The following is a 21,977-nucleotide window of genomic DNA, read 5'->3' on the forward strand; positions in this document are numbered from 1 at the left end:
CTTGACCATTGAGCTACCACTACCCCAAGCACAGCTGAGCTACCACTCACATATGTCAATGCACCAGGTAGCTGTTCTGTAAGCTAAGCATTTAAGTGGGTTTGTAGGGCATATGAAGTTATTTCCATCTATAAGGTGCAACAAATGAGTAATTTTCTCCACCTGCCGTAAGTTATGCACGTAGCCACTCATCCCCCCAAAAAAACATTCCTGTGATGACTTCCTGCGCAGATGGGGTCCGACATGTGACGTGTCGTACAGACCTCACTGTAACACTGGGTGTCTACTTGAAGCCTGCCAGTGTGTTGTCTCCTTCAGTTTATGATATCTGGAAACCCTGTGGTCTACAGGGTTTGTTAACACAAGGTGATACAGTTGGGCACTTTTTGTACTGCTATTAAAAACTCAGTGCAGATGAAAGTGTAGCCCTTTCAGTAAGCTGTAAGATTTCACATTACCAATGAAATCCCACATTACCAACAAACTGCACATCCACATCTAAGACAGTTTTACACCTGATGATCTCCAAGGCTGTCCTGTGCTGACACCATACTGAATATTTCCCCTTGTTTATAAACAGTGTGTGAAAGTTATGATTTACTATGTTTTACAGCCATGATTTGCCTGGAGTTATATGAGTGGTCCTTTTTGAATTCAAGTTTATTCAAATCATACATTTATTGATTTGACTTGCACAACCAATTTGATTAAAGGCATTCAAATATATGTAGGAAAGTAAATTTCCCTAGAACGTGTGCGCCCAGGAATAAGTGACCTTGCATTCTAGTTTGAGACTAAGTCTGTACTGTTCAGCTGACCTTCAGAGACGCTCAGTCTTTAAGTTCACAATTTCCATAGAAACATTAATCTATTTTTTGTTATGCACTCATTCTAAGTTTTATTAAAATTATATTATTGAAACTTTTAACAAATTCATTTAATTACATTTATACAATTATTATTCAATAATGGTGGATGGTTCTGCAATGCTCTGCGCTTCCTACAGTCTACATTCTATACTTAGTGTTGTGTATGTATGTGTTTCCTAAGTCTAGTCTGGGAAGGCCCCTGACCTGTGCATGTAAGGGTCCTCCCTAATGTCTTCTTTGTATAGCTAAATAGTTAATGTCAGGAGTCCTGGGAGATGAGAAACACTAAAATATGCAGGTTCTCAATACTGGGCAACAGCAATGTTAATCCTGTGCATTTACATTTACGGCATTTAGCAGACACTCTTATCCAGAGCGACTTACAAAAGTGCTTTGTCATTTACTCATAGAATATATCCAAGTACACTACAGTAGGTTAGAATCAAACATACCAATGAACTAGAATACTGTAAAATGCAGGGATGAATGCTGATACCTAGAAGTGCAAAATACATAAAGTCTATCTTAAACAATGTTAAGTGCTATAAGCAATATGTGCTAGTTTGTTAAACAACATGAACAATACCCTACAGTAAGTATTAAATTAGTCAGTCAATATGGGAGCAGTGTCAGGTGTCCTTTAAATATTCTGCAAAAAGATGGGTCTTCAGTCTGCGTTTGAAGACTGCAAGGGACTCTGCTGTCCGGATAGCAAGTGGGAGTTCATTCCACCATCTTGGAGCCAGGACAGAAAATAGGACAGAAACTTTTAAGAGAATAAATGAGGAACAATTGCTTACCAATATGTAATGACAGATAATTACAACTTATAGTAGACATAGATGAGTGCCAGCATAATAATGTAGCTCATCACTCAACACTTCTAATGCTTTAGGCGTACAGGCATAAATGTATCAGGGTGCCATTGGTAAACTGCAAAGAAAGTTCCTATTCTTCTCGAGAAATAATGAGATAATGGTTCAGAGACTCATCTGTTTCGTGCACTGGAGGGAAAAAAAAATTGCCACAAGGATCTTGGTCCATGAGCACAGTAAGAAATGTAGCTTTCCATACTATGCGTAACCCACTGGCAATATCGCCGTGTTGTCTGCCAAAACTTGGACGGCATTAGTTGGACGAAAATCTATCCCTGATCTTTTTAAAGAGTGCGCCATTTAATCGGTGGACAAACAGATGCAAATCCACCTGACCTTTATTGAGCTATAGCAAACAGAGTGAATAAACAATCATGTTTTCGCACGTCGCGCCGTGATACAGCGCCTTGGGAGCGAGCATGAACCCACTGGCTGGTGCTTAGAATGTTCGTGAGACAAGTATTAACAAGTACCCACAGGTTTCTAAATGGATGCTGGTTGGGAAACGTATTTTTGCTTCTCTCCCCTGGAAGCAAACACAAGACACAGCAGGCCTGTTACCAAAAGCGAATAACCAGCAGACCCGAACGAAAAAGCGAAGACGATGTCCGAGGTGGCGTGAGTTTAGCCGCGCCCCGGTTCTTGGACACTGACGTCTCACGCTCAGGGCGATGCTGCTTCTGGAAAAGTGGTACAAAAATGTTTTTACAAGTAATAAATATCTATACAAAAGAACATTCATACATTAGTTATTTGGATGCTGTGGTCATTTTGCCTGACACATTAAATTCTCATGGGTGAGGGACCACTAGTTCTATTGTAGGGTAGGTTTATTGTAATTTTTGCATCCTACAAGTTAACAATAAATTATTTATTATAATTACACAATAAATATATACAAATAATCTAATTATCTATAAATATAATATAATAAATACAATTATGGCAAATATCAAATTACTGAATTATGCTGTATGTACAGGCATCCATGGGTCTCTAATTGTACATTTTTTCAATGCATAATCCAAACAATGTGCTGTTTGGAGCATCTAATAACAAAAGGGATTTATTCACTGGGAGTTTTTTTCTTTCTCACCATAAATCCCTGAAGCGTGTTCTCTAACCACCCAGATATGTTTCCTGTATGAAGAGTCATTTTCCCACATTGATGGAAAACTGTCTCCACTTCATATGGCAGCCTGAAGAGCCTGTTTCTCAACATTTAACCTCTTTGAAGGCACTTTCTAGATATGAGGGCAGAGAAACTGGCAGACGTTTTCTGTATAGATGATCTTGAAGCCCTTAATATGTTGGTTCATAGTTTTAAAGGGTGACACAGAAGTACAAGGTGAGAGACTGTGGCGTGTCTTATTAAAATGCAACTTCCTGTTAAGACGCCCTTAGCGCATTACTGAAGGTGAGCGTGTTCGTGTCATTGCTCTTTTTCTCAAGCCTAAAGCAAGCTTCAGTACACTGGGGGTTTATAAACACCCAGGAAACCATGCCAACTGATTAGACACCAGAGAAAACGTAAGTTTGAGAAGCTGGAGTGTTCAATGAGCAAAATCTACAATGATTTCTATTACAAAAGCAGGGGAAAAAAAGCCCCCCAAAAGCAAAAATAGACCAATATTTAACTCTTTGTTTCTGTTTCTACCAGGACTTATGGTGTCTTAGAAGAGGCACTTGTACCCCTGGTAATGGCGAAATTTCTTGGGCTAATGATCTTGGTCCTAACAGGATTAGCAATATGTAAGTACAAAATTTTATTGGTAACATTTTTGAATGGAGGCACATTTCAAAGTTGTCTTTAGGGGCTAAATAGTGACAGGATGCTTTTCATCCAGGCGGGTACATATGAATTAAAACCTGAGCATAACTATACTGTTTTTATTTGATCTTTAATATTTTTTGTTTAGAGATGAGAATGTTAGTGTGATACTGGTCTGAAGGGCCTGCTATGTAAATGTGAACATAGTAGATTATAGTTTACAGGATTATCATAATAAAAAATGTTTCTAAAATGGAAATGCTTTAATTATGTAATTCTTAACTTAAGGAATTCTCTTTGTGAGTGTAATTAAACATAAAATATAAAAATATATAGAGTCAGAGCAGTTTTGAAGAAAGTTAAAAATGAGCAACATTGCAGCTAACCCTCATGGCACAGTTTCTAAAATGTGCATGATTGAATAGATTAAGTCCATTAGAACTAGAACATAGAATATAGAATTACTGACATGGGGGTGCTTCATGTTTGGTGGTGGTCACCTGAGCACAGTGCTGTTGCAGATGGAATTAATGTTTGGTGGAAATGGCACTTGATGAGATTATTGTGGTGGTAATCTGGGAATAGGGCTCCTGTTGATGGGTTGGGTTTTTGGGAGTGAGAACCTGCGGAGAGTGCTGGCGTTGTAGGATTGGTGTTTGCTGGTGGGGTTTGGGTGTGTCCCTGTTGGTGCTTCATTCTGGCTCAGCTGCCTCATGCATAATGGCAGCTCAAACAGTTTCACTCTGTGTTTGCTGTTAGCATCTTAGTCTGATCTTCCCTTCCACATTCTGACAAAAACTGTCTGCAACCCACTGTGTAATGTTAACACTTCTGCTCCATCTCTCCCCAAGACATATGGACCAAGTACAGTTTTAGTCTACAGTCTGGATGATCATACCATGTCTGGGTTATAGGAACATTAGGTACCAGTGCTAATACTCAGTGAAGTCAGGGTTTCTTCAGAACGTTTTTTTTGTACGTGGGGTGTGTGTGTGTGTGTGTGTGTGAATTGTAGGCTCTCGGCACAGGCTTTTGACCACTTCCTCGTTCCAGTTTGCGCTGGTGTCTCTTCCTCACAAGCATGAGCTCATTATTTTCCATGGTCCTAAATAAAAAAATTTCAAAAGTTTTAAAGAAAGACATGATGAAATGAAGTAATACCTATGGCATGTTACAAAAAATCTACACCATAGATGTGTATACACTGTAGGTAGTAGAAAATACTGGAAAAAAGCAAAAATGAGGAAAGGGCCCACTGTAGGAAGTGTGAGAGTTACCATCATGTGCTTACATGTCAGGGTGGTCAGAAGAGACACTCTAAACATTATAGAACTATTGCATTCAGCTGACACATTTATCCAAAGTGACTTACAATTATGACCCAGTACAGCTTGAGCAATTGAGGGTTAGGAGCCTTGCTCAGGGGCCCAACAGTAGCAGGGCTTGAAATGGTTGCAAATCAAGTACTTTCACCACTGAGCTACCACTACCCTCTTACTGGTACACCTCTTATTTTGAGCTTCCGCACCTTTGGTTACAGTGTTATCATATTTTGCCTTCTTAAAGCATGAAAAGACCATATCTGGTTACAGAGGTGCTCGAATTTTAAACACTGCACTGTGATACTTTTCAAATTATTGAAGATGTTTTTAATTAAGTATTATGTAAAATTATATCTGCTTGGTTTGTTTTCTGGTCAGATTAGCATCCTTGTCAGATTTCAGTCATTTAGCTTGTTGCCCTCTATTATCAGTTATTTACACTACACACAAACTCATGTGTGAAAATAAATTGTAATGAACAACCAGATAATTAAATTTTTTTCAAAAACATTAAAGACACTGTAGTCATCTGATTTAAGTGTTTGTTAAAATTTAGTAAAATTTGAGTATCACACAGAAAGCTTTTTTAAAACACCATCAAAATTTGTGATAAATTTAAGTTCAGTTTCTAATGATTCAAATTTGAATATTTATGGAGGTGCAAGTAATGAGTCACAGAGCACAATGTCTGAACCTGAATAGGAATTATAACAAGTCTGAGTGATTTAAATTGGACATCATATACCTTTAAGTCATAAAAAAGACACTACTGCTAATCCCTTTCACTCCAACCCGTCACCATTTGGAATGTTTTTGGCTGTAAATTCGTACACATTTGGAATAATAAGACCATGTTGGATGCCAATGTGGACTTACAATATCTAATATTTATTTACTGCTAAAAGGTAAAGTAATCAATAATAAATAGCTCAAAATTGAACTATTATTTAAACTTTAATCATAATTTTAAATACATATTTAAAATACATATTTTAAATACATATTTAAAATTATTCCACCTAAATCATTTAACTGTTCACGCTGAAAATTATTTTATGAGTACAGAAAAATCCATCAGCTATAAGTACTTAAAATGTTCATGCTTGACATAAAGTGTCGTGTTAGCTATGATCAGTGTTCTAGTGGTAAAAAAAATTGAGGTGGGATGGTGTGTTTCATCTGAGTGAGTGAGGTGGGGGAATCAAATAATCTAGCTCATTCCTGTCTGAATCTGAACTATGGAGTGTGCACGATCGGCACCCCATACACCACTGTATATGGGAGTGGCCCCTACTGTATAGGTGCTAACCCCCTCCTCATACTCCCTTTGCATTCAAAACAGAGGTTAGTATTCTGAAGATCTCATCGGTAGATGTAATTAAAATATCGATAATATAAAAGGGGGTGAACTGGGGAGAGAAAAATAAAAAGCTGGTGTTTACATTGGACTCTGTTATGCTCATGATTTTGTCAAACAGGTAGCAACTCAAACATGGATTAATGTAATGAAATTGTGATCATAACCTCTTTCTAGCAGTGTCTTAGACTACAGGCTCTCATCCACATGTGTTTTGCATGTACACAGATCAGTACAAACAGGGTTTGTCACATTTGTTACATTAATTTACCATGATTCATCCTATACAACATTACAGCCACCAATCCTCCACTCATCAACTCACAACAACACACAGATGTATCCACTAGTGAAACAACAAAGCAGACTAAACCTTCAGCTCCATCTAGTACCTCACATTCACAGCAAACACCAACAAGAGCAAATGTTCCTGAGGGTAAGGAGCTCCACAAATGTCAGATGTGTTTATTTTCATCCATATACTTTGGTATTTCATCCACATACTATGATGTTAGAGTGATTTTTACTCTTTATGTGTGAGAAGTACGTAGGTAACTGATTGTTGTTATATATTATTGAAAACAGCCTGACATGTCTGAAGAATATTAAGTCTTATTTAGACATCATAACTGACCGAAAGAGTGATCAGACTTATTCAAGTGAAACAAGCTATCCCAGATCAAAGGCTTTAGAGTGTCTGTCTGTCTGTCTTAATTCCATTTATGGCACTTCCCACATTCTCTTATCTAGAGTCATGTACATTCTTTTCAATATCACCGTACGTGTGCTCCTTGGGAACTGATCTCATGTCCCCACTGGTGTTACTTGTACATTGCTGTACAAATGTCCTGCACAGAGAGTAAAAACATTCTTCCTCAGATTAACTGATGTCAATACCAACCAAAAATTAGTAAGAGTAACATAAAGCACATTTTGTATTAGTGTATTGTAAAGAACATGTGTAGCCTATATGATATTATTATGGTATCAATTTAGAATATATTAACATACTCTCACTTCTTGTAGCCATAAATATGAGCACATCCTCTCCTCCACACACCCCCTCACATCAACACCAACAATTACCCACAACCACTGCTGGAACAGGTAACGATTTGCATAATGAAATGGTGGTCATAACCTCATTCTAGACAGATTATTAGACTACAGGCTCTCATCCACATGTGTTTCACATGTACACAGATCAGTACAAACTGGGTTTGCCACAGCAGATCTGTTTTGTCTGAATAGTAATAGAAAAGTAAGAAGCTGCTGTTTAAATTGGTAGTGTTGGACTCTGTTATGCTCATGATCTTGTGATACAGGTAACAACTCAAACAACTCAAACATGACTACTTCCACACAGCCAACCTCATTCAACACTCTCAGTACCAGTCAAGGTAACCCTGCCTCCACTCATCATTCCTGACACTCTTAATCACTCCTGCACTCCTCAAACTCCCACCTCTAGTCAAAATCTCACAATTCAAAACTTTGGTTTGGGCTCAATTTGTATTAATCTACAAAATCTAGAGACATTTCTCCTCCTGTAACTTCACTGTGTATGATCCACATCCAGGCATTATGGTATGATGTGCTATATAATACAGTATCATACAGATTTTCTACTAAGTGATTATTCATTTTTATTTCATTGCTTCTTTTTAGTATTTTCCCTTTGTTTCAGCTTGACTGCTTCTTGATTATTGCACTAATAACAATGAGTGGTATAATGGCCTCCAAATGTATTAGTATTATTAAACCAAATCTTTGTAGCAAGCTCAAGCAAACAGTAGTGCAAACAGCCTTCCACCACTAAGCTCACATCACCACCTAAATGTAGCTCCAGTTGGACCAGCAAAGCAGCATGTATGCTCTCCTCCACCCAGTATCATACATCCACTGCAACCAGCAACCTCCATCGGGTCCCTTCGTGTTAATTTTTATATGAAGTGCAACTATTGTACTCTCAATCAACTTTCCTGGAGATGGTGACTGAATTACAAAAGACTGATCAGATATCTGAATCCAAGTATCTTAGATATAAGATGGATAATTTCTTATGAACTAATTACATGAGATGATACTACAGGCTTTCCTGCAAATATGACTTGAGATGTGTCTCAAACACAAAATAGCAAATGTCATAACAGATCCATTGTGTCTTATTCTAAGGTGTAGTATAAATAATATTTTTGTATATGGTGCAATAAAAAAAAGTAAAAAGCTTCTGATTAAATTGGTAATGTTGGACTCTGTTATGCTCATGATCTTGTCATACAGATAGCGACTCAAAGATGGCCTCTACTTCCACACAGCCAACCTCATTCAACACTCTCAGTACCAGTCAAGGTAACCCTGCCTCCACTCATCATTCCTGACACTCTTAATCACTCCTGCACTCCTCAAACTCCCACCTCTAGTCAAAAACTCATCACAATTCAAAACTTTGGTTTGGGCTCAATTTGTATTAATCTACAAAATCTAGAGACATTTCTCCTCCTATAAGTTGTGTATGCTCCACATCCAGGCATTATGGTATGATGTGTTATATAATACAGTATCATACAGATTTTTGTACTAACTGATTTTTTTTTTTTTACATTTTAATTTCATTACTTCTTTTTAGTATTTTCTCTTTCATTGAGCTGCAAGACTAATTCCATGATTCTTCTCACCGTAGACAGTAATTCAAACAGCCTTCTTCCACTCATCAACTCACAACAGCTCACATTTGTATCCGCTATTTATACACGAAAGCCGTTACACCTTCCCCTCCATCCCCAGTGGTTCCACCAGTAATGGTCCACATATGCCAAATGTTTTTATTTTATTCCAAACTACAAGTATTGCCCTTCTGTAGCCAGAATGATAGCCATTTTACATTTTTACAAGTGTGAGATCTCTTGCTTCTTTTAGCCACAGAAAATAAAAGAGCCTCTCGTCCACACACCTCCTCCCATCAACATCACTATTCACACACAACCACTGCTGGATCAGGTAATGATCTCTTATTGTTGGCAGTGATATTCCACAGACCTGCCTGCAGGTCCAGACTCTCATTGATCACTGTTGTAGCTAGATATTATACCCTGTTTCTGGAAACAAATTATTAGGCTATAGACTATTTAAAAGCTTAGACTTATAGACTATTATAAAGAGCCTGACATGTTTGAAGACAAGTAAATGTTATCTGGATATGATGACTGACTTGTGAAAGAGTGATTAGGCTTATTCAGATTAATCCAAGTATTCCAGATCAAAGGTTTTAGAGTATTTATACCACGATTCCATTTATGGCAGTTGTCACATCCTCCTATCTAGAGCAACAAACATTGTTTTCAGTAGCATTGTACGTGTGCTCCATGGGGATTGAACCCAGAATCCCACTGATGATGCTAGCACCTTTCTCTTCCTCAAATTAATTCATGGCAGTACCAACTAAAATCTATGTGTAACATAAAATTAAATGTGCACTAGTGTATTATAATGAACATTCTGTGTAGCCTACATCACACACACACACACACACACACACACACACACACACACACACACAGACACAGACAGAGACAGACACAGACAGGTCTAAATAGTGTGTAATTTTAAATATATTGACATACTCATATTAACAACACCAACAATTAACCACAACCACTGCTGGAACCTGTAATAATCTCTTATACTGCAGAATGATTTACATGATGAAAGTGTGATCATAACCTCTGGACACACTGGATTAGACTACACTCTCTCATCCTCATGTGTTTCGCACATACATTGATCAGTCCAAATGGGCTTTGCCACAGCAGATCTGTTTTGTCTGAATACTAATACATTTATATAATGTGGTGTTTCTGGTGAAAGATTTTCTAAGGATTATCACTATTTCCTGGGTGTCAGCTGGGTGTCTGCAGAGTAAAGGCAAATGTGCTTTTGGTAGAATATTTTGGACAAATTATCCAGCAGCAAATTATCCAGCAGCACCTCAGTGAACTAAACCTTTATGCACAAATCATAACATGTATTCATTACTGACATTGTAGTACTGGTAACTTTGTCTCACTTTACAACCTGTTCATAATGTTGAAAATCTGCAGGACTCATTATCACAGACACCACTGACGCTTCGCGCACAGCATCCTCCATTAACACAATCTTACCCCCACGCATGTCCACCACAACAGGTAACAGAGGTGTCATTAGTCACAGATTTGTTTCTGTTTTATCCCTGTACAAAGCCTTCACTTGATTTAACCCAGATGTACCTCATGCAGATGTCCTTTATGATCAGAGCTACTATAGGAGATGTTATGTGTGTATTGTAGTGCTGGCAACTTTGTTATACACTTTACAACCTGTTGGTAATATTGGTTATTTTCAGAGGCCTCACCCACATTCACCTCTGACTCATCGAGTCTTAGCACAGCCTCACCCACACTCACATCCACTGAAGCAGGTAATAGTGTCAAATGTGTCACGGGTTTGTTCAGTTCATATGCAAACAGTGCTTTTGTTTCAGAACATTTTATTGACGTGGTTTAAAATGTAATCTTTTGCCTCAACAGGTTCTTGCTCCACATGTAAGTGTCCATCATGTTTAAAAGTAACACAGCATAATGTAACACAGCATGTACCACAGCATGTAACACATGTAATCTTGTTTTGATACATTTGTCCCAGGTTCATTATATTTTTTTGTTTTCAGGTGTGTACACCATAACAAATGTGTAACAAATGTCTTTGCAGGTGAATCCTCTGTAACAGTAAAAAAAATAGAAAGTAAACATGCATTGCTAGTGACGTTTGAAGAGTTTAATAAAAATAATTGCCCCAGTAAACCCTACTTTATGATACTCAAGAATAACGCTTCCAATAAAACGATAACCAGTGCAACGATAAACATGACTGAGAGTATTTTCGAGATACCACTTGAGAAATTGGAGCCTTGCCAATATTATAATGTCAGTTTAAACCATACCTGTACACTCAAGAAGAACATAATTTCGTCAAATGTTACTTACTGGGGTAAGTAATTAAAGCAGACATTCAATATTTATTACAGTGATTAAATAAAATATTATCCACACAATTTGTATTAGTAACTTATTTAAACAAGTGTGTACTGACGTCTGAGATATCAAACCATTTCTGGTAAATAAAGTAACAAACATACAAATGAATAATAATGTTAAATTGAATATAATAATGATAATTGAAACTAAGTGGAATATGATGTCATGTTTTGAGAAAAGAGAGTCCTGTATTATAATAATAATAATGCAGTCTTTCTTTAGAATATGTCTCTCTGTCTCATTTCCATTTAGAAATATAAAATCTTCAAAATATTTGTGTGCACACAGTATGTGTAATATAATCTTTAAAAAATGATTCAGAATCTCATTGGTTTTCCTGAATGTGTTTGTTACAGATAAACCTACTTTCAGTTTTACCAAAAATGTCAGCAGCGTATTCTATTGGACAAATAGAAATCAAACATGCGCTGGAGATGTTACATTCAGCTGCGACTCCAGTGGTGAGCATTAGAACTGTTGTGCATAAAATGCATAGGAGGTGCTGCTTGTTTTGTTTGTTTCACAAATTGTTAAAATCATCTAACATAATAATATGTCAATTATATATTTTTTTTTCAGCAAGCACAAATAAAGGAAAAACTGTTATACTGGAACCTTACCATAATTACGCTTGTACTGCCACATATACTTTCTTTGCCCCTGAGACATTTCCAGTTTACTTTGAATGTGGTAAGTTGATAATTAGTATCAGACTCTAAAAAACAGTTTGACATTTTTGCTAGCACGCAGAATCCTAGACATGATGACACTTTTCCTCCTTATGTTTAAATTGATCTCAGGTGCTTTAAGCAAATTGTGATTTGTGATTTTAGATATTAACTGTCATTAGCACTGGTTCAAACCAGAAACTACCCCCAGCCCTGCTTCCAGTAACTTTACTGTATTACACTAGCATCTTGTAGAGAGGTACCTCCGAGTTGGAGGTCAGAGTATTAAATATCAGTTTGTGTTGCACAGAGCTAAAGACCCAATTAAACCTCACCTTCTACTTATTTATTGAATTAACAGTGATTTGATTCGCTTATTCTTATTACCATTCCTTGTCATAGTCAAAATGTAAGTAAACAGCTATTTATAAACCTTTCTTTTACATGTCTTACTTTATTTTGGGCACATAAACCATCATATTGTCCATTTTCAATTAACAGCGTATATATGCATAACACATGGATCCCCACACAATGTAAATATCGGCCTCTGCATTCGAAGTACTGATACAGTTGTTTTTAAAAATATATATATTTCATCCCGTTTTTGGAAAATATTCTGTGTTTATAATGTTCTAAATAATTACAAATCCATGTTTCATCCATTGGTCACATGACCTATCTTCCTCTTTCAGTTTGTGGTTTATTCCTCAAAGAGAATGTTATCAGAGAAGGTTCAGGACAAAACCAATTACAAAATTCAGTTTTTAAAAGCTTGTTATGTTACTTTTAGCCACAGTAACTGCAGCCATGCGGTTATTAATTATGCATTTAATGACATATTCAATGATGTTTTTACCCACATCTATATATAAACTCCATTGCAGCATGTACTGCTTACATTTAAAGAACTTAGCTGGCACTTTTATCCAAAGCAACTTACAATTATGACTGAGTACAACTTGAGGGTTAAGGGCCTTGCTCAGGGGCCCAACAGTGGCAGGGCTTGAACCATAAACCTTCTAATTACAAGTCAAATACCTTAACCACTGAGCACATTTGACTTATTTAGGGCTTATTTCAAATTGTGCCAAAATGTCTTTTTGGTGTTTAGTTTTAAAAGTTGAATAAGTCAGTTCAAAAATGCACATTTGTTGCATGATTCTGAGTCTAACTTTTGTATTTTAAGTCTTTATATTACTGTAGAGGACATTTGTCACACTATTTTAAAATCCCATCTTGCACCACAGAAAGGAACTGGGGCTATCAGTGGCCGTAATCAAAACACACATCAGCTCTTTCTTTTAATTACATATTCACTCTACATGTAGCAGTTTAATTTAATTCATGTTTAAAATGTGCTAGCTAATGTTTGGTAAGTTATTCAACACCTTTACCGTCATATGAGCATGTCATAACCTTTTAGTGTTTCAGTAGTATGTAATTTCTCCACATGCTTCATATTGGTGTACTTCAGGGATTATATAGAGTATATCATAGGATAGTATGCAATTTCAGATTTTAGATATCTTAGCTATCTGTGCATAAGCAAGAGCACTCATCAATCTATCTATCTATCTATCTATCTATCTATCTATCTATCTATCTATCTATCTATCTATCTATCTATCTATCTATCTATCTATCTATCTATCTATCTATCTATCTATCTATCTATCTATCTATCTATCTATCTATCTATCGCGCCACTATCATTACAGTATTCCTGTTACTTAACCAGCAGGCACTGATGAGTTCTAAAAAGATTGGAGGACACAACAATACCAAAATTTACCAGCACCAAAGAAGTTGACTCTGTGACCCATTTTTGGTTTATATCAAAAATCATCTTTTTTCTTTTAACCATGGACTGTTGTTCTGATAGCCAAAGTTAGACTGCACACACTTGAAAGTGGCCTAGTGGTTATACTGACTGCTCAAGCACTTCAACACTCTGACTAACAATCCAGACTGTCCCTTTAAAGAGGTTGAGTACACTATCAGATTCATTTGAAACAAATAAAAAGCCATTTCTGTCTGTCAGTACTGGAGCAAAAATATTTTTAGCCTTTTTTTCAGTACAGTACTGATGCTCTGTCGAAAGAATTAATAAAGCAATACTGCTCCAAAGAGATGTAATTCACCTGTCAAATCATTATATCTAAAAATTAGCTCATTTTGAATTAGTTTTGTGCAAATTGTCCTCAAAAATGCCATCAATAGTGAGAAAATGGAAATGTTCACATCACTTTACCTTATTATTTAATTTGGACATGGAGTGAAAATAAAACACTTAAATGTTCATCTGCTAAATTTATTTTCTTATAGAGTGGAAAAATAGTAGTGAACCTAAGCTCGAGGCAAGTACTAATAGCATTATGGCATCATGGAGTTTAACAAGCCCAAACTGTGATGAGCAAAAGGTTACCTATAATGTCACATGTGAGAGTAAACAAGGTAAGACATAATTCTTTTCTATAACATTCTTTCATATAAGAATCTTTTAAAACATTTCTCTTTTTACATCAGAATTTATTTTCAGTCATTTCTAGTTTCTATTATATATATATGGAATGGAAACTAAAACTTGAGAGAGTATTCTTTGCATTGTGTATTCTGCCCATATTCATTATTAAGAGTTTTGTCATCTTTTTGTGAGTTAAGATGCGAGTGCTCTTTGTTCTTTCAGGAAAAACACATTCATGCAATTGGAACCAAAATCCGAATTCCTGTAATGTGCCTGCATTGGAATTTGATAGCCATTATACATGTACAATTCGTGTTGACTATAACAACAGCAAAAATGTCCACAATATAACAATGGCTGTTGAAACACTGTCTGGAAGTAAGTATGACATGTAAAGAATTTGCAATGATTAAATGCTTTAGACCTTTAGAACAATATTTTTGGAAATTTGATACTATTATAATCCAGATCCTTCATGAAACACTCTCCATGCCACTATCCAGCAATGCTGACAGATGAATTTGAATGATTCTGCCTTAGTCTTGGCCTGATCATCTGGGCCAAGCTGTACACCTCACTGTATGTTTGTGCATCTGGTGAGAAGAGATGTAGACTAGATGAAGACCAGCAAGTAGCGATTTGCAGTAGTCTATCTTTGAGATCACAACAGACTACACAAGCACCTGGGTAGCTTCCTGCAAAAGAAAGGGTCGAATCCTTCGTATGTTACAAAGGAGGAATCTGCAAGACCGGGTTAGATTAGAAACATGAGCTGAGAACGACAACTGGTTGTCCAAAGTCATGCCCAGCTTCAGATGGTGATACCAGGGAATTCTCAAAGGAAACAGTGAGGTCATGGTAAGGGTTGTGAGTACCTGGGATGAACAGAAGTTTGGTTTTACTGGGATTGAGCTTCAAGCGGTGAGCTGTCATCCATGACACGATGTCAGTCAAGCATACCGAGATACATCTGGAGACCTGCGTGTCAGAGGGTGGAAAAGAAAGAAATAATTGAGTGTCATCGGCATAGGAGAAACCATGAGAAGATATTACATCACCAAGAGAATGAGTATACAAAGAGAAGAGAAGGTGGCTTAATACTGAGCCTTGTGGAACACCAGTGGAGAGTCTACATGGTTTGGATGTGGATCCTCTCTCCAGATAGGACTGAAACCATCTCCAAGCAGAGCCAGTCACACCAAACCTGGAAAAAACAGAGAAGAATGCTGTGGTTCACTGTGTCAAAGGCTGCTGAAAGGTCTAGAAGAATAAAAACAGATGACTGTTTGGCAGCTTTAGCAGAATGAAGTTTCTCAGTCACTGCTATGAGGGCCGTTTCTCTAGAATGTGCTGGTTTGTAGCCAGACTGATTGGGATCATGCAGCTGGTTCTGGGTGAGAAAGAGACAACTGATTATAAACTGCTCGTTCAAGGACTTTTGAGAGGAAAGAGAGAAGTGATACCGGTCTGTAGTTGGTAACGCTGGAGCTGTCAAGTGTGGCCTTCTTGAGGATTGGTACCACTCTGGCGGTTTTGAATGCATTAGGCACATATCCAGAAGATAAGGAGTTGTTGATGATGACAGAGATGAAAGGAAGCAGATCTCTTGCAATTGTCTGGAACAGAGCAGAAGGAATTGGATCCAGCGGACATGTAGTCGAATTGCTGGAAGTCAGGAATTGAACAATTTTATCTAAGGAGAGAGGAGAAAAAGAAGTCAGAGAGTTGGATGTTGGGGAATGCACATTGGTTGGAGGGGTGGGAACAGAGGACAAGGACTGGCAGATTGCTGTAACCTTCTCCTCAAAGAAGGTGATAAAATCCTCAGGAGTAAGAGATGAGGAAGGAGGGGGAGGGGGAGGACTAAGGAGAGAAGAAACAATAGTGAAGAGCTTGCGTGGATCAGATGATGATCTAAATTTCTCTCTGTAGTTGGATGATGTTAGTTCCAGTGAGAAGATGTTAGTTCCAGTTGCAGATGTTACTTCCAGTGAGAACTTGGAAAGGAGAGACTTGTATGAGCTGAGGTCTGAATCTATGCGAGATTTCCTCCACCGCCTCTCTGCAGTCCTTAGTTCTCTCCTGTTGTAGTGAAGTGTTTCTGTTAGCCAGGGGGCAGGTAGGGAGGACTTAGTAGGTCTAGAGGAGAGAGGGCACAGAAGATTCATTGATGAGGAGAGTGTAGAAATGAAAGTATTTGTAACTGTATCCAAAGAGAGAGAGGATAGAGAGTCAAGGTGAGGAAGGGTGGACAAAATGGTAGAAGTAAGGGAAGAGGGAGCTATGGAGTGCAGATTGTGACAGAGGGAGGAGGAACATGTTGGAGAGGACTGGATGGAAAGAAAAGGAAGGGAGAGAGAGGATAGAAAGTGATGGTCAGAGAGGTGGAGGGGGGTGACTGCGATATCCGATGTGGTGGTACGGGTGAAGATCAGGTCCAGAACATTGCCCGCTTTGTGAGTCGGAGGAGAGTGGTTGAGGGTGAGGTCACATGCTATCAACAGCGGAAGGATGCAGGAGGAATGCAGCTTGTCTGATGGAAGGCTGAACTCACCAAGGAGAATGAGTGGATTTCCTCTAATAGGGAATTGACTTAGAAGGATGTCAAGCTAATCAATGAAGTGATCTAGGGAACCTGGAGGGCGGTAGATGACAATGATAGTGGGGAAAGACACTGTAATGGCATGAAATTCAAAAGAGGAGATGGAAAGTGTAGAGAAGGAAAGTGGAGTGAAACGCCACTCTCGAGACATTAGTAAACCTGTGCCACCACCCCTGCCGAGACGTCTCGGAGAATGTGTGGATGAAAAGGCAGAGGACAGGGCAGCCGGAGTCGCCGCGTTCTCAGGGGTGATCCATGTTTCTGTCAGAGCCAGGAAGTGTAGGAAGTGGAGGGATGCTAATGCTGAGATGAAGTCAGCTTTCTGGACAGCAGATTGGCAGTTCCAGAGCCCTCCTGCCACCACGATATGTGATGGTGTGAAGCGTTGCGAGTCAGTGAGGTTGGTGAGATTGCGACGTCTATGATTGTGTCGAGGAGACCTGTGGGATATGTGGACAGGAATTGTGAAGCACATTTCAGATGCTTGATTTGTGGATGTATGAGATGAAGGATTGAGATAATATGAGAAGATACTTAGCTGAGTTTGTGAAGTCCTGTAGGTGAGATGTAGATGAACTGATTGAGAACACCAAACCTTCTCCAAATGTTGATTACTGCTACAGACACATGTGTCTGTAACGGAATCATCCTAATTTAACTCAGTTCAATAAGTGCTGAGCCCGCCCATCAATTCACACCTAAGGTCAGGGCGAAACTACACCTTTAGTGTGTAAATACTGCTAACAAGCAACTAACAACTAGGTTTAGACAACAAGCCTTGAATTTCACAGAATCTAAGACAAAAGTAAGTGAACTCAGAGCCTACCTTAACCAACCAGATGATAATCCAACGAGACAAACCAAAGCATACTGTACAAAATATTTCATAGCACTATTGCAATACAGGAAGAAGACACTAGATGGCGATTTAGGACAAAGAACAGAGAGGACACACTTTTCCCGAGCGTACCCGCTAGTCTACACAGAAATTGGCGGATATCTTTTAACTTTTTACAAGCCTGGCTGCTGGTTATGAGGAAACCTTAACCATCATACTGATCTGTACACGGTAAACTGGGATGATATGATGCTGTCACGTCACCCCTTTTTTGTCACTTGTAGGCTGTGAGTGGCGGAGTGCTGATGTTCCAGGGAGCTCTCGGGCCATTGCTTCCTTCTGGCTCTTTCCTTTTAGCTGCGCTGCCATAGCGAGATCTGCCAGAGTCCATCCTTGCGCATTACAGTTCGACCTAATCTTTACATCTTTGTACATACCAAATAATCAATTCTGTCTTTCTACCGAGGTACCTGTCTCAGCTGCCACGGCTCTTCTCACCACCCCTCCACCACAGCCAACTACTGCGTTGCCTCGGAAAGACGTTCTCATGGCAGATGAGTTTTGAACACACGTACTGTCATCTAACCCAGACTAGGATTTATAGAAAAGCAGAATAGACATTATTTTATTTTATTTTATTTTTTTTTGCTTTTTTTTGTTGTTGTTGCTTTTCCTTGTTTATATAGCTCAGTGGTTAAGATACTTGACTTGTAATTGGAAGTTTGCTGGTTTAAGTCCCACCACTGCCAAGTTGCCACTGTTGGGCCCCTGAGCAGCACCCTTAGCGCTCGAGTTGTACTCAGTCATAATTAATTGTAAGTCGCTTTGGATAAAAGCGTCAGGTAAATGCAAAAATATTGTTGCTATTTTGGTGTCTGTTGTTGGCCAGAGGCTGGGCCCCTCTTTGAGTCTTGGTTTCTTCCTCATGCCCTGAGGAGTTTTTCCTTGCCACTGTCGCCCTTGGCTCGCTCACTGGGGGCTTGGATTCAGATATGTGTAAAGCTGCTTTGTGACAATGGCTGTTATAAAAAACTATATAAATAAATTTTACTTTGACTGCATGATGGACAACAGCAGTCCAGCTGAAATAAAAACGGAAGGAAAATGTTTTCTGGTTTTTAGTGTTTATTTCCTTTTTAAAGACATTTTCTCTCAATTGTTTTATTTCTCGGAGAATGATACAGTTACATATAGTAACTGTAACGTGCCTATCTGTCCCATCAACTTGTGTTCCCAAATGTCGTTAGTTCACAGACGTCAAAATCCGCATACTGAAAGAAATCATTTGTTTACCCTTCAAAAATGCTTTAAGATTTCTGACGACACCATCTTTTGTATTGTTTAATGCCTCCTAATCCTGAAGGGAAAATTGACTCCTTTACCAGAAATAAAAAAATAATAATAAAATCAATCAAGCCTCAACTGTTTATGATACCATGTCAAAAAATAATGAACTTACACCAGTAACGCAGTTGGTAACCTTGATATCCTCGTTTACATTTTTCATGCACAATATTAAAAACACTCATTTTGACATGTGAGCTATGTGCCTCTAGGCTTTACAAGAAGCAAAACGTTTAGCTCATGAGTCTAGTGGCAGCTCCTATGACTGCTTTTCCATTGAAAGTAATGATGTGAATATCACAAATACATTATGCACTCACTGACAGCAGAAGCTTCAAACATAAACCAGAAGCATCTAATACTTTCTAGTACATTCAGCTCAATCCATACAAAGCTTTACGACTCTCGCGGTTTCAGAATCGGTACTTTAAGTATACACTGTACATCAAATGACAAAAATAAGGGCGATTCCCCTTTAATAAATGATTACTTTGTAGCTTCCAAAGGGCATTTGCATTCAGCTGCCACATGCAACCCCACCCAAGCATGCAATTATCATATCATCTTTCTCTGCAACCTTTGTGTCAAATAATGGCAGAGACTGCACGAATTGGCAGTAGGTGTGGCCCACGTTTACAGCTATAGCCACACATAAATAAGGACTAATATACAGCTACGTAAGGGAAGGCTCTAAATGTGTCTTTCCCTATATAATATATATGTGGTGTGTCTTGTCCACAGCGGGTCTATGTAATTATAGTTACTGCTTTGGGATGGGGGTAGTTACTGCGCACCTCCAGCTCCGTTGTAACTTTAGCAACTGAGAATTTGGGATTTTTCCTCCTTTTATTTTCTTTTGGCGTTCACGTTAAATTACTGACGTCATGACATCACAACTATGGGCCGGCGTCTTTGAAAGACCCTGGAAATAGCGCTTAAAAGCAGCAGATCTGAGTTTGCATCTGGTAAAAAGCTCTGCGCTAACAAACATTATACCGGCAGATATTTGAAGTGAGCGTGTTCACTCCCCGTGCACATGGGTGGGTGCTTTTAGCACAAACACACAGAACACGTGCGTAGCGGAACGTCCATGGAACAAACTGAAAATGTCCTTTCCAGTACAGTATTACAAGGAGAGACCACACAAAAGGAGTAGTATATTCCTAGGTATGCGAACCGTGCGCTGTACTCTCATTCCACATTATATGTGATGATCTCTAGCACATTCCTCCATACCACAGGGATTTTCCATGGACCTCAGATTAACTCTTTCCAAATGACTCTTCATAGCACTTTAAAAGCAGCTAATGGTTAGTCCAACCCTGGTTGTTTTCATGTTTAACTTCTTCTGACACAATCGTCACCTGCACATACATGAACCAGGGCAGCTCCTTTTCCTATGTGCCAATTTATAGTTTTCCAAATGAAGCTAATTATTAGGCACTTGAGTTAATGAAGCAACCAGCTGCTATCAGGTGCACAGGGAAAACCCTAAACTGAACAATGTGCAGGCACACCAGTACTAGAGTCACCCAAACCCCCCTCCCACGCCACCCCTGCCCCCTGCCCACACTGCACCCACATCCCACCGCAGCCATTTACTGCCTGCTCCAGAGAGAATTCCCATGCCTATATCCATAACATACCACACAGTTCTGAAAGCCTTTGTCTCGATAGAGACGTCCTCATTTGGTGTCTGGTTGGTGGGACAAGAGGGAGCAGGAGAGGCTCAGGTGAAGCCCGACAGAGATTTACACACCACGCTCGGTAATGCGAGGCATCTGATTGCAGGGACGACAGCCTGGCTTGGATTTACACGCACCCTCCCCCATCGTATTTCAAAGTCACACATTCCTGCGGGCCCTGCACCGAGAGGCTGGGGCGAGCGGTGCCAGGCGCCTCTTTTCAAAGCCCAGGATTTTAATGCCTGCGCAGAGGGAACTGGCCCAAGGAGGCCCTGACTGACGCCCCGTCATCAGTGGCAGAGAAAGCGGGGTCCAGTCCTGCTCTCCTTTTACATCTCCTCTACAAAATGAGTAACGTTTCACGTGACTCCCTGTGATGGCCCAGACGGAGTATTATCATGCAAAAAGAGGGTCCCCCTCCTCAGCCCCCACCTCCACCCCCCATACAAAGAGGGTACATATCTTATACAAAAGATGTCTTCAGCTGGGACAAAACCCACACAGTGCAGGGCCCGGCTTCATGCCCTGATACAGTCATGTTTTGTCTGTGCTGCTTCTCACAGCTGGCCAATCTGCATCACTCTCTCTCTTTCTTTCTCTCTCTCACTCACTCTTTCTTTTCCTCATTCTCTTTCACAACCACACACACACACACACACACACACACACACACACACACATCTAGCACTTTGGCTGTTTCTAAGCTCTACTTTCTTTGGAGGTGTGGTGCATGCATGGCCTACAATCTACAGTCCCGCTAAGTTTGATCACCTTGCAGAGCTTTAGATTCGTGCTGGGTAAACAAACCCCTTTGCAGCTCCTGTCTAGACTCCACATCATCCACTACTACTAATAGCATTCACTTCAACAGGCTATCATCTCCGGCGCAGAATTTTAGGATGACCTTCTGATACCGCTGCACACCCACATTCTCGCTGCGAGCTTCATAGCATCAAACATACTTTCAAATCAGGCCAAATTCTATTGACTTTCTACAAAGGATTATTTTAATATGGCAACAAATAATGAAACATGCCAAATTGATTAAAAACAAATAAAATGATTATTTGCTTATTCAAAGCCACAATAGTTCTTGTATACAAT

At 39.0% G+C, this 21,977-nt stretch overlaps 1 protein-coding gene across 1 annotated transcript; it reads left to right on the forward strand.

The window, feature by feature from the left end:
• Nucleotides 1-10,102: 10,102 nt before the first annotated feature.
• On the forward strand, nt 10,103-14,990 carry LOC113568602 (uncharacterized). Its single transcript, XM_035523081.2, has 8 exons — nt 10,103-10,381; nt 10,579-10,653; nt 10,763-10,777; nt 10,944-11,222; nt 11,626-11,730; nt 11,849-11,959; nt 14,266-14,394; nt 14,627-14,990. Exons 1-8 carry the CDS (start codon nt 10,366-10,368, stop codon nt 14,797-14,799), a joined length of 903 nt encoding a protein of 300 aa, XP_035378974.2. The 5' UTR covers nt 10,103-10,365; the 3' UTR covers nt 14,800-14,990.
• Nucleotides 14,991-21,977: the final 6,987 nt, after the last annotated feature.

Source organism: Electrophorus electricus, chromosome 26 (assembly GCF_041902795.1).
Source record: "Electrophorus electricus isolate QZ-2024a chromosome 26, ASM4190279v1, whole genome shotgun sequence".
In the NCBI taxonomy this organism is placed as follows: Eukaryota; Metazoa; Chordata; class Actinopteri; order Gymnotiformes; family Gymnotidae; genus Electrophorus; species Electrophorus electricus.

Excerpts from the sequence above, each read along its gene's own strand:
- LOC113568602 (XM_035523081.2), top strand. Across the intron at positions 11,223-11,625 it reads GTCAAATGTTACTTACTGGG|ATAAACCTACTTTCAGTTTT; the intron begins GTAAGTAATTAA and ends TGTTTGTTACAG. Across the intron at positions 11,960-14,265 it reads TCCAGTTTACTTTGAATGTG|AGTGGAAAAATAGTAGTGAA; the intron begins GTAAGTTGATAA and ends ATTTTCTTATAG.